General features: G+C 38.5%; 1 protein-coding gene across 1 annotated transcript in view; it reads left to right on the top strand.

Moving 5' to 3' along the window:
* Window positions 1–14375, top strand: part of SEC24D (SEC24 homolog D, COPII coat complex component) — a 97425-nt gene that overhangs the window by 12916 nt on the left and 70134 nt on the right. Inside the window, exons 4-8 of the mRNA XM_070757648.1 lie at window positions 3885–4009; window positions 5968–6234; window positions 7894–8015; window positions 9191–9302; window positions 9968–10095. Coding sequence (XP_070613749.1) covers window positions 3885–4009; window positions 5968–6234; window positions 7894–8015; window positions 9191–9302; window positions 9968–10095 — 754 coding nt within the window. The remainder of the gene's footprint in view (window positions 1–3884; window positions 4010–5967; window positions 6235–7893; window positions 8016–9190; window positions 9303–9967; window positions 10096–14375) is intronic.

The raw sequence follows: 14375 nt of genomic DNA, 5'->3' as shown, positions 1-14375 counted from the left end.
CATCTTCAAAGAGAAACAAGTAAGTCCACTTGCCTCTTGAAAAACCACCTTTGGGACAATCATGAACCTGCTTGACTGACAATCAACTTAGAACTAAGGAGAAATTTCCTGACAGAACAATTAATCAGTGGAACAGCTTGCATCCAGAAGTTGTGAATGTTCCAACACTGGAAGATTTTAAGAAGATGTTGGATAACCTGGAGTCCACATTTCGGCTGGCCAGGAAGGACGTCTTCGTGACGTCAAATCTCCGCCCATGGAATTCCCTATTGGGATTCCCCACCTCCGTCTGAGCCTCCCAACCGGCCGACAGCTCCGCGGCTCTTCTGGCAAGGTGACAGCTGGGCGGCGGGCTTCTCGGTGGCCTCCCAAACCCAAACGCCGAACCCAAACTTTTGACGGACTTCCAGGTTTGGCGTTTGGGCGGCGGGTTTGTAAGGCGAAAAAAGTTCGTAAGAAGAGACAAAATTTTTCCGAACCCCGGGTTCATATCTCGAAAAGTTCGTGAGACAAGGGGTTCATATCACGAGGTACTACTGTATATGATAAAGTCAATATCCATATAACATTTGTGCCAATTGGTATCATTTGCATAATGACAACGTAATGTGAATAATATAATCTATATCATTATACATAATGTACATCACCTGTTGATTTACTGGACTTTGGGGGGAAAACAGACATTCTCCTCCCTAATCAGTGTACTAAAATCATATTTTTATTCTACTGCATATGGTAAGGACACAAGGGGACATAGTCTTTTTGAAAAATAAATCATTTTTGTACTGAGTTCTAGAATATTGATAAAGAAGTGCCTCTATAAATTGGATTAACTAAAAGGAAAAGCATAATTTTACTACGCAATATTGTATCAAGCAGTTATTTTAATTAGAATCCAAGGCCTAATTTAACCCATATGTTTTGAGCAGCCATAATGCAGAACATATTCTGTGGGCAGAGAATCACCTTTGACCTTTATGTCCAACTTAAAAGATCAAAGCTGAAGGTCTGTGAGCCATGAGATGAGATTTAGTCTATTTCAGTTCCTTTTTATTTCTTAGTCGTTAAATGAGCAGTGTATGCAAGAATTAATAAAGTCATATGTTGTAGAAGTTATTAAGTTCCTTATGCATGACTTTGAGAAAGGCAAATTATTCAAATTGAGTTGCCTATTAATTGAAACTATTTTTCTCTGACCCTATAAAAAGTTTTGTTTTGTTTAAGCCAGTTTTAAATTTTAAGGAAAAATACTGTAGCTTAGTATATATGTTGAATTTCAAGATTTGAAGAGAAAGGGAGAGAAAATTCTCTTTATTAAGAGAACTTAATAAAACATGTTTGCTAATATGGATTAAAACAGAGAAGGAAATATTTTTAGACTTCAGTCATACTTTTTAGAAAGTAAAATCCACCCTAAGCACAGTGTTCTTCATGATTACTTAAACATTGGGCTTCTGCCTCATGCAAAGTTACAATGTGAATGTTTGGTCTTAGCTTAGCAAATTCTATAAATCTTGTCATTATGGTTTGTAAACTATAGTTTAGGGTTTAGTCCAGTCTCAAAACTGTGCCTGACTTATGTGAAATAGTTCTCACTTTGCAGTCTACAGAATTCTGTATATACAGTGTTGTTATAAATTAGACAAAAAATTGCAAAGGAAAATTGCCCCGGAAGCGGAGTAAAGACGCTGAGACAGTGTATGAGTTAAATATAGGGTCACTTTATTAAATTAGCATAAATTTAATATGCTAATTTAATAAAGCATATGAAACACGTAAATTTAAATATTAAAATTCAACTATAAACAAAGGACCTGAAGAGGCCAAAAACTAACGGAGCTGAAATTCCTGCCAGAACCTTCCTGGGCAACATTGGGCAAAAACTCCTTGCTGAACCAGGTGAAGGTAGCCACCTTCACCTGGATCCGAGCCATGCCCTTTGGAGTGTGGGAGGAGCTCACCCTCCAATCCCTGAGGGAAATTGGATCCGGTGAGTCCCATGAGCATCCCCTCTCCAATCCCCGAAGTTGTAAAACCTATAATTCATGGAGAGAGGCGGTCCATCATCCTTTTAAAAGATGCCCAAAGGAGCATGCGCAGTCGCTCCTACTGCCCATTTCTGCCCCTAACCTGCCAAACCCCAGTGACCAGAGGGAAGCCTAATTACAATACTATATAGCGCCGCACCCCCTAACCATTCCATCCGTACCGTCAGTGTGGAATAGGCGAAAAAACATCCGCCTCTAAAGGGGAAGCCACCAAAAATTCCTATTAGGCCCCGAAGTGACCTCCTTCGGACACACTGTTGATAGCGGAGGGCGGGCGGGTGTTCGCTTCGGGACTCAGCAAAGCAAGGAGGAGGTCCTGTTCGGACCGCCCTTAAATAGGGCGAACCAGGACCTCCCCCCCCGGCCCTGCATGTAGCGTGTCACCTTGGCGCGCTGCCAAAAGCCGAACTTCCGATTTTGCCGGAAACGGGAAATTCGGAGCTCCGCGGAGCTTGAGGCAATTGGGCTCCATGGGCAATTTTGGCTGGCGGTTTAAGCCGCCGACCGGGCATTTATGACCAAAAATGAAGAAGAAAGAATAAGGCAAGGAAGAAAACCTTAAATACAGAATTACCATAATGTTGTTTGTAGTTTCATAGGGAATATTAACTTTTTGCATACAAATCATTTGCATTAGATTGGATTTAATTGCAAAGCACACATTTCAACATAATTTTTTTGCAATGTGAAAAAAGGTCAATTGACTCTGAGGACACAGATAAATCTCCAACTGCTTCAAAAAACCCTCTAAAAGGATGCAGATTACGAGCTGTCTGCAAGGAATATAAATCCTTCCATTCCTCACTATCCTGTCAGAACTGAAAAAGCTTCTTGGATGAGAAGCAAGACATCTTCAAAAGAAAAAAGAAAGTCCAGTTGGCTCCTGAAAAAGCACCTTTCGGAAACCATGACTTAGATGACTGAGAATCTTTATAGACCTCCTAATAAAAATACTTGTAATCATCTTATCTCAGCTCTATTGTGTTTGTGAAGCCTAATATCACAATGGAAGCCCTTTTTTAGAAGAGAAATTTCAATTGTGCAAAATGATTCTAACAATTGACAGTGCCTGGGTATTCATAAACTGTATTTTATTATCATGAGAATGAGCCTTGGTGAACTTAAGACTTAAACTCTGTTACTTCTGAGCAGTCATGTGAATAAGATTGTTAACTTTGACATTTGATTAGCTGCAGCTTAGTATTAAGTAATTTTTAAAAAACCTGGTTAATGTCAATTAATGCTTTATTGAAACAATCCGGCTATATCTATTTCCCCCCCCAATAAGCAACATTGAAAACTAACCATAGTTCAGTCCAATGGTGGACTATGAGCCAGAATGCTAAATTGTGCTCGCCGCGGCGGCTCATAAGTTCTTGCGGGACTAGTGCGATTTTGCTGCTGCACCTGTGGAGGTAGCAAAATCGCTCATGGAGCCATAGGTAAAACCTTGCGTTTAGCGTTCCGGCTCGTAGCCCACTGCTGGTTTAGCCATAATAATAAACTGTTATTAGTAGAAGGGAAAGAAAACTTCTTATTTTGAAAGTGCCTGGAAAAAAAAATACAAGGGACAAATATATCTGAGGATGGCTGACCTACAATTGTTCCACTATAAATAATAATTAATCAGGAAGTTACCATACAGCATGTGATGAGTAAACCTACTATAAACAAAGCCTCTTTTTCATTTCCTAGACATTTTATGTGTGGTGTTTTATCTGCAGAGTCTACAGGAATGATTCATGTTTATTTTAGCTGATACGTTTTATGCGCAAAAGAATATGCTGTATGGTGATTTCCTGAGTTTCTCTAATGTTCTTTTTTTGTTTTCAGATTGCCAGGTCCTCCAGCTTCTTATCCTTCCTACGTTCATTCTTTACAGTCTGGTCCTAACAGGCCCTCTATACCTGCAGGACAGCTGACAAATCAGCTTGGCAACATGCAGATAAGTAGTTATGGTATGAATTATTATTATTATTATTATTATTATTATTATTATTATTATTATTAATTAGATTTGTATGCCGCCCCTCTCCGTAGACTCGGGGCGGCTCACAACAATAATAGCACAATATAAAAAAATCTAATAATTAAAAGTTATTTAAAAAACCCTTATTAAAAAGAAAACATACACACAAGCACACCATGCATAAACTGTATAGGCCCGGGGGAGATGTCTCAGTTCCCCCATGCCTGGCGGCAGAGGTGGGTTTTAAGGAGTTTACGAAAGACAAGGAGGGTGGGGGCAATTCTAATCTCCGGGGGGAGCTGGTTCCAAAGGGTCGGGGCCGTCACAGAGAAGGCTCTGTCCCTGGGTCCCGCCAGACAACATTGTTTAGTCGACGGGACCCAGAAAAGACCAACTCTGTGGGACCTAACCGGTCGCTGAGATTCGTGCGGCAGAAGGCGGTCTCGGAGATATTCTGGCCCGATGCCATGAAGGGCTTTATAGGTCATGACCAACACTTTGAATTGTGACTGGAAACTGATCGGCAACAAATGCAGACTGCGGAGTGTTGGTGTAACATGGACATACCTAGGGAAGCCCATGATTGCTCTCGCAGCTGCATTTTGCATGATCTGAAGTTTCCGAACACTCTTCAAAGGTAGCCCCATGTAGAGAGCGTTACAGTAGTCAAACCTCAAGGTGATGAGGGCATGACTGACTGTGAGCATTGACTCCCCGTCCAAATAGGGCCGCAACTGGTGCACCAGGCGAACCTGGGCAAATGTCCCCCTCGCCACAACTGAAATATGGTTTTCTAATGTTAGCTGTGGATGAAAGGTTTTTATTTTATTTATTTATTTTTAAATTCAGTATAAAATGAAATAGGAGGAAAAATAAAGGCAGAAAGTAAAAATAAAATAAAATAAAATCTTTTTAAAATAACATACTACATATATTTATTCATATTGATACACATATAAAATGTTCTATATTAGCATTTCAGTGAATGATAACCACATGTCATTATAAGCATAATCTATTCCTTTATAAATTGCTAAAACTTCAACTTTTCGAATCACGTTTACAATTACTCACAGATCAGAGTTTTAACTAGTGTGTTTTTCAGACTATAAGATGCACCGGAGTAGAAAATGCACTTTAGCTTTTGGGGAGAAAAATAAGAAAAAAGTTGATGGGTAGGTGGATCATTTCAGCAAAGGATCCTGATAATGCTCTGTTTTCTATAGATAGTAAAAGTATTAATTGAAAATCTTTGTAGCTGCCTTCGTTTATCTATAGTATCATAGTATTTAAATATCCCAAAGTATGCTTCTTTTTACCATGAAATGGAATAAAATAATTACTTCTAGGAAGGTGATCTAAGTAATTTATGTAAATTTAAGTAAATTTAAATTATTTATTAAATTTCTACAATAAATGTAGATAAATGTCTTTTTATATATGCTTGTGGAGTAATTTTGGTTTAAAATCTAACAATTATTAATAGATTGGATTTAGTCCTAATCATGTCTGGAGCAGATTAACTTTTGAAAATAGAATAGTCATATTTGAATAGCTTCTGTGGATCTAGGCTATGGATGAAAAAACAGCAACTCAAAAGAAAGTAGTGGCAAACCACTTCTTTATTGTTGCCAAAAGTACTATATAAACATGTCCATGAACTCAGCAGGACTATACTTTGATTTGAGGTGCAGTGTGCCTCTATGCAGATTTTAAATATAATTAAATACGTATCCGGAGAGGGGTGGCATACAAATCCAATCAATCAATCAATCAATCAATCAATAAATAAATAAATAAATAAATGTAAATCATTGTAATCGAAGAAATAAGTAATTGTTAACAAAAATATGTATTGTAAATGTCTAGAAGACTAAATTACTCAGATGTGACTGTGTGACAATTTTGAGTGTTAGATGCATACTTCATAATTGTATTCTTGCCTAGGTCCTAGTAATACTCAGAATCCACCTTCTTCTGGACCTTCAGGCATACCATCACACTTGCAAAGTCCACTGCTTCAGCCACATCAAATGGCTTTGCCAACAAGTCCTCCTGTTTCCTCACCAAATAACTTGAATAGTCAGTGCACTCCATCTTTACCGCCTTCAATGGCCAGGCAGGAGGGGATCCCTGGCCCAAATCCATTGAATACCAACTTGCCACAGCAATTTGCAGGTGAACCCCCAGGTCCTGGGTTTCCTTCTCAGTATGGTAAGTGTAGATGACTATATTTCATTTCATTTCATTTATTATTCAATTTCTACATTGTTCATCTCAAATAATCAACATAGGATTAGCAGGTTGTAATTTTTGTTTTGAATATAGAGAAGGGAGTAATGTCTAATGTGAAAAGCATGTAATGCTATAATTTAGAGTGTGTTTTTCTGTCCATAGATTCTTTGTTGTATGTGGCATAGTGAACAGAAATTGGCTGGGTATGACCTGTATAACTAACTCTAGATCTAATGTGTTGACTAGACCAGGGGTCTTCAACCTTGTCAACTTTAAGACTTGTGGACATTAGCTCCCAGAATCCCTCTTGTTATGTCTCTGTAAACCGTTTCTAAACTAAACGCTGATTGGCTAAGACGCGGCAAGTCAAATAGACTTGCCGCCAAATTTAACAAACTGTCAAACTGTTTCCCGCTTTCCCAAAGAGCCGCGGTCTCGAACCATTATCTCTGTTGGAGACTGAGAGTTGAGCTGAACACTTCTACTTTCACTGCTAATAAAAGAGCTGATTATTAGCCAGTGGTCTCCAGTCTCCTGATTTAACATCTCTGGTAGCATTCTGTGAATTGATGTCCATAAGTCTTAAAGTTGCCAATGTTGGAGACCCCTGGACTATACTGCATTATAGATCAAACTTTTATTGTTACAAAACATCTTATTGCTGTTTTACTTGAGATGTGTTCCTCTTGGCCTCCTTGAAACATTGGGACATATGATGAGTTCTGAACCCAGAGACAAAATGCTTGATTGATGCAAAATAGGAATGATACTTTTTTTTCACATTTTTATAGGCCTGGCAGAAGTGGAATAAAAATAGGTATATGTTTCCAAGGCCTAAGTGGACTATCACAGAATGTGTAGAACTGTTTAAATTGGGTCTGTGAGATGGATATGTTATCTGCAAATAATTTATGTTGTCTTTGAATGCCACCATTTTACTTGTGTTACTAGTTACTGTATTTGGGCTTTTAAGTCTACATGACCCACCTAGAGTTGGTCTTGCAAGATGAACCCCCATATAAATTGGTTAAAATAATATTTTTAACAGTATTACAGTCAAAATAATTGTTAGGGAGATAACAGTTGGCCAGTCACCAGAATATTATCAGAATATACTAAGAAAATGACTTTTGTTTGCTAGATTATCTAAATCATAGCATAAACAGTTTACTGATAGGTAGCATGTATGTTCAGCAAACACACTCACCAGCACAAAGGAGAGAAAACAACTTTGAAATAGAAAATTCAATAGTCAGCAGGATTACTCTACTTCTTCATATTTGGATAACATCTACTTCTCGCCATTTTGAAAGAAAACAATAAAAATATTGGAAAGCATTTTATTTTACATTCTTCATTTACCATTCTTTTCTTTGTTTTTCACCATTTCCCATGAAATATTCCCAACAGATCTTTATGTATAGAGATCTCTCTTTATTCTTCCCCATCCTATAAGAGAGAAAATAGCTATGTCTTGTTTGGAGTATAGATTTTTAAACAGGGAATAGCTTTTTCACTTCTGTTTTTTTTTTTAAAAAACCCCTTTTTAATAAAAATCAAAACAGGTAGAAAACACGTGTTATAAAATAAAGTTGGGAGCATTGATGAGATTATTACATTTTCACCTTTTTTTTGCAGGAAATTATGCTCCTCCAATGGCGGGGGCACAACTGTCTTATCCAGGTGGCCTTCCCTCAGGTCCAGCACAATTAGCTGGACCACAGCAAAGAAAACTTGATCCAGATTCCATTCCAAGCCCAGTGAGTAAGAACTTCACCTTTTGTTTCCCTGGGTATAGCATGCAAGCTGTGTGACTGTATCCAGTAATGGGTAGCCAAAGCTTTTACTGCCACATTGTGGGGTATTTTGTGGGTGTGGCTTGATGGTCACGTAACTAGGTAGGAGTGGCTTGCCGGCCATGTGACCAGGTGGGAGTGGCTTGAATGATCAACATTATTCAAGTGAACTGTTAAGTCCTCAACTTACAACCTTACCAGTGTTGCTCTCTGGGGTGACAATTTGCTTCGTGTTTCCTGTGCTCTCCTTTCTGGGTTGCTCCCTGCCTCAGGCTGGATAGCTAGCTGAACGGGTGCCAATTAGCTGTTGAGAAAGAGGGGGGAGGAATAGGGGCCCCTGCAACACCTGTTGGTGCTGGTCTCCCTGCCACTTTCCGAGGAGGAGGAGAAGGACTGGAGGAGGGGATGGTCAGCTAGAGTTGGGCACACAGCTTTATTTTCGCCGGTGGAACTGTGTTCCACCCCATCTTGCCTGCTGCCCACCCCTGACTGTATCATATCCCAAGTCTTCTGAGCCTGTAATTTTCATTGAAGTACTTAGAGCAGGAGTGTCAAACTGGCAGCCCGCGGGCTGGATGTGTTACACACAGGTCATGCCCACATAAGTTCCCTGAAAACAAAATTCCATATTATTTTGAATATTCTGGTCAATGAGCTCTTGCTCCCTTGTTTTTTTAATCCTAGGATCACATATGTAATTTGAGTGCTGATATTTACCAACTGGGCGACTATATTTTAAAAAGCACAGGGGGTAAATAAATAAACAAACAAACAAACAAATATTTAAAAATCAAATTAAATCCCTAAGATTGTCCATACTATGTAGAGCTGAGGAGAACAACAAAAACTGTTCTTGAATATATGCTTGAATGTTAGTATCATGAGAAAGATGGGTGGGAGTTTGATTACTGTACTATTGTAATGCTTAAAGATATTTTTGAAGTACTATCTAAAGTTCTTCACTTTTTTGGAAATTGCATTCTAAGGTTTCTTCCAAGCAGCATCCAAACCTATTGCTTTCTTGATCAATAAAATTTGCCTTGATTTTTGAACTGCGGTAACATGTCTGTAAACATGAATTTTAAAAAATTAAACTATGCCTCCAATGCTTATATTGTTTATTTATTTTAATCCATAAGATTCAAGTAATTGAAAATGATAAAGTTTCCAGAGGAGGTCAAACCTATGCTACCAATATCAGAGGTCAAGTCCCTCCTCTTGTTACAACGGATTGTCTGATCCAAGATCAAGGTAAATAGATAATATCAGTGAACTTGAATTACAATTTGTATTGATTTGAATATTCATATTTAATTTATCTAATATTTGTTAAATTGATTGAGAACTCAAAATGACAAGAATACATGTTAACCTTTTTTTAAAAAACAGGTAAACTCATATTAATGTAGCCTCTTCTAGAAATAACTTATGTAGTTGCATACTAACTTGCTGAAAACTAAGTTTTAGTGGGGGGGGGGGAGTTTTTTACATGCCTTTGGGGATTTAACATTTTTGCAACTGATTCCAAACTTCTACATACAAAGTTTAATATTTTCTTGGTTGCTTCTATCTTGGAAAAGAGCTCTTATACAATTATTCATTCCTGTGACTGTTCAAATCTTCTCTAAGGGACTGAAGAATTGCTGTAGCTTATTGGGAGAAATTGTACCTGGCTTGGAAAGGAGGAGAAACCACACTGGAAAAAAAATAATTTTTACTTACATATTTCTGAGTTTCACTCTGTTAGGATATTTTTTTAGAGAAGCACTAGAGATTTCAATGAGAGGAATAGAACCTGAATGGTTTTATCATTAGGTTGAACTGCATTCTTTGTGAAGGAATATTCTCTGATTTTAAGGTCAAAACATATATCTGTTTTTATCATCTAACATTTGGAATTATTTGGAATTATTCAGGTAATTGCAGTCCTCGTTATATTCGATGTACATCTTATTGCTTTCCTTCAACTTCAGACCTAGCAAAACAGGCTCAAATTCCATTAGCTGCTATCATCGAGCCTTTTGCCAATATTCCAGCAAATGAGGTAAGTGAGAAAACTGTCAAAAATACATTGGTTCATAAATTACATTTTTAGTGATTTTACATGTAAAGAGTATGCATCTATTTATAGCAGAGAAGAATATAATGCATATGTTCATAGCAAAGCAGTATTACAGGAATGAATCAATAAAATCAGTTGTCAAATCCAGTGATTGTTCAATTATCATGGAACAGCTGCAAGAGATTGTGAAAATCTCATGAATTCTCCCATTATTACTGTGAAGTTAATGTACTATTCAGAATATCAGCCTACAATTTATGTGAATAAAACCCTTTAATGTAAAGCTTTACACCTATAACCTTTATTTTATTATATATATATATATATATATATATATATATATATATATATATATATATATATATATAAAAAATAAATACTGGATAAAACAGAGCTATCTTTCTGATTAAATCACTAATCACAAAGGACTGAACATCCATAGTAGTTTAAGTTTTTATTTAGCTGATTAATATTCAGCATGAATCTTACATATGTGAAATACAGTATTACTGTACTATGCATTTATCATTTATAGAAGTCTATATTTTTAGAATCATTTGTGGGTGTGGCTTGATGGTCATGTAACTAGGTAGGAGTGGCTTGCCTGCCATGTGACCAGGTGGAAGGAGTGAAAGCTATATCTTTACTCCAAAGATATAGAATTTTTAGGTTTTTTTAAATTCCATTTTTAATATATTGGACAAAGCATAAGTATTTAGGTAGTTAGAGATATTCATGAAGATTTTTATTGAGTTATGTTGTTTTATTTATACAATTTGAATGGACACACATCTCATGTAAGTGATTCTGGGTAGCTCACAGCTATTAAAAACAACAATCAGCTCAAGTTAAACTAGCATATAAAAAATCAATATCCACATTGTACAAAAATAACCATGATCAGTGGCAAAATCCATCATTGTATCTCACTATATTGCAAAAACTATAAGCTGTAAAATGCCAGATCCCCAGATACAGCTAGAGAGCCATGTATTCCTAAAGGCTGAGAGGGTTGGGACCAATCTACATTCAAGGGGATTATATCTTACATGAGTACTATAGAAGAAAAGACTCACTTCCTGTGTCTCGTCCCCCCTCCCCACAGCCACTGTTTCAAGTCAGGCTCCGTAACTTGCTTCTCCTGGCAATCTTGATGGAATAACTAAGTGTAAATGGAGAGAGCAATCCCTCAAATAAATTGATCCCACATCATATAAAGCCATATATTACCAGCATCTTGAACTGAACCAAGAAGCATAATAACAGACAATGTAGCTTAACAAAGGTATAATATCAACTGATTAAAAAGTACACATAATGCCAACACTGTCACATTTTATGCTAGTTGTAGCATTTGGATGCTCACTAAGAAAAGCACCATGCATTACATTAATTCAAGAGTTGCTTGGGATAAGAGTGGATATGAGCAGGGCCTCCTCATCCAGAAATGGGCACAACTGGCACACAATACAGAGTTGTGCAAAGATTCTCCTGGCCACAGCAGCTATCTGCTGTCTGAGCAGGAGTTGTGAATCCAGGAAAACCCAGATTGCACATGCTACTCCATTAATCTCAGTAGAGACTGTTAGGATTTTTTGGCAGAAATTTATTTATTTATTTATTATTTGGATTTGTATGCCGCCCCTCTCCGAAGACTCGGGGCGGCTCACAACAAGTGAAAAACAATCCAATACAATCCAATTAATTAAAATATTATAAATTTAAGAAAATTCCCTATACTAACATACACACATACAAGCATACCATATACAACTTCAACGTGCCCAGGGGGAGATGTTTAGTTTCCCCATGCCTGACGACAAAGGTGGGTTTTGAGGAGTTTACGGAAGGCAGGAAGAGTAGGGGCAGTCCTGATCTCCGGGGGGAGTTGGTTCCAGAGGGCCGGTGCCGCCACAGAGAAGGCTCTCCCCCTGGGGCCCGCCAAAATTCTTCATATTCACATCCTTGTGAGTTTAGACAGATACAAGCATAATCCACAATTGGTGTAAAGAATCACTTCGCTGTTATATGAAATATAACTCATTGTTATATGAGTTATGTATTTTGGGATTATATTGGAAGTAGTTAGCAAGAAATAAATAAATTAAAATCTCATAAGCATTGAGTAACTGTTAAAAAATCCTCACATTCAGAAAAAATGGAGAAGGAATATTATACTGAAATATTAAGATAAAAAAACCTGTGAATATCATGCTCTTTATTTTACATGCAGGTTTACAAACTAATGATAAATATTTGAGCATAGGTTGGAGTAGGCAAGCTAAACAGAAATATTTTTTTTAGAAGATGATGTTATGGCAACCATCAGAGTTGCCACACATAAAGATATATAACTCTGTAGTTTGGGAAACTGTTGGCAAATATTTTGCTCTTAGGAAATGTGATCTATGATATTGCTTGTTTCCATCCAAGGATATAAAAGTCTGGGGACAGCTGAGGGGTTTTTTTTAAGCATATGAAGAACAAAAATCAGGAACTGATTAGTTCTGGATATTTTGGACAAGATTTTGTCCCAGATGTTACTTACGCAGATGGTTTCAACCTTTGGGTGGGGGGCTATGTGAGTGATAACAAATTCAATCAATAGCCAGATTCAAGACAAGAGAACCTTAATGGGACAACTCCGCCCATAGTAAGGTCATCCAAAGGAACCTATTGAAGAGATACAGATGGAAAACCCAAGTAGGAAAAAAAGTTTGGTATCAGACCTCAAGATCTATTAGCTGTGGAAAGAGCTCTTACTTCCAAGAGTTCAGGTATCTTGGGAACCCATAAATGGATGTGGAATGAGTCCAGAACCAACTGCAGTGGAGCTTATTTTAGAAATTCACTTTCTCAAATCCATATTTTTGGGGCTTGCAATAGCACAAGCTTTATTCTATGAACTAATAGAGGTCTTGTGTCCTTTAAAATAAATATTTTTTTTAAAGAAGAACTTTAAAAGAAGAGTATCAAACCACCAACTGAAACCCTAGTACTGACATTTAGTGATGTCAGTGATACGGTATACTGCTGATGGTAGCTAGTAATTTTGCTTCAGGATCATTCAGGGATGTTGATGCCAATAGTTCACAGTTTCAGAATAGTCATACACAAAAACACATATGGAGAGGGGGAGAGAGAGAGAGGGAGAGAGAGGGAGAGGAGAGAGAGAGAGAGAGAGAGAGAGAGAGAGAGAGAGAGAGAGAGAGAGAGAGAGAGAGAGAGATCCATATATAATATGGCCAAACTCTTAGAGAGTATATTGCAGTGTATGAACAATTCTCTAAGTATCTTAATGGACTGAAATAGTAGCTACAATATACAGACCACTCTTTTCAAGAGTTTGGACTATGCAGTGATAAAATCCGTATCGGCTTCCTAGCAGAACAGGGGGGACCCTGCACCGGTAGCGGAAATGGAGCTGTGTGAACAGCTCTGGTTGACCGGTGTGCATGTCGGAGCAAAATTTGACTGGAAGGGTTGGGAGTGGGAGGCACTGTTCTTCAGTGGTTCTCCTCCTACCTCTCCGGTCGGTCGCAGTCGGTGTTAGTGGGGGGTCAGAGGTCGACCTCTAGGTCTCTCCCTTGTGGAGTTCCTCAGGGGTCGGTCCTCTCCCCCCTGCTATTTAATATCTACATGAAACCACTGGGTGAGATCATCCAAGGGCATGGGGTGAAGTATCATCAATATGCCGATGATACCCAGTTATACATCTCCACCTCATGTCCAGTCAACGAAGCAGTGGAAGTGATGTGCCAGTGCCTGGAGGCTGTTGGGGCCTGGATGGGTGTCAACAAACTCAAACTCAACCCAGACAAGACAGAGTGGCTGTGGGTCTTGCCTCCCAAGGACATGTCCATCTGTCCGTCCATTACCCTGGGGGGAGAATCATTGACCCCCCTCAGAGAGGGTTCGCAACTTGGGCGTCCTCCTCGATCCACAGCTCACATTAGAGAAACATCTTTCAGCTGTGGTGAGGGGGGGGCGTTCGCCCAGGTTCACCTGGTGCACCAGTTGCGACCCTATTTGGACCGGGAGTCACTGCTCACAGTCACTCATGCCCTCAACACCTCGAGGCTCGACTACTGTAACGCTCTCTACATGGGGCTACCTTTGAAAAGTGTTCGGAAACTTCAGATCATGCAGAATGCAGCTGCGAGAGCAATCATGGGCTTTCCCAAATGTGCCCATGTTACACCAACACTCCGCAGTCTGCATTGTTTGCCGATCAGTTTCCGGTCACAATTCAAAGTGTTGGT

The sequence above is a fragment of the Erythrolamprus reginae genome, chromosome 7 (assembly GCF_031021105.1).
Source record: "Erythrolamprus reginae isolate rEryReg1 chromosome 7, rEryReg1.hap1, whole genome shotgun sequence".
NCBI classification, from domain to species: domain Eukaryota; kingdom Metazoa; phylum Chordata; class Lepidosauria; order Squamata; family Dipsadidae; genus Erythrolamprus; species Erythrolamprus reginae.
The sequence above is the reverse complement of the archived record's forward strand: the minus strand, read 5'-3'. Positions and strand labels throughout refer to the sequence as shown.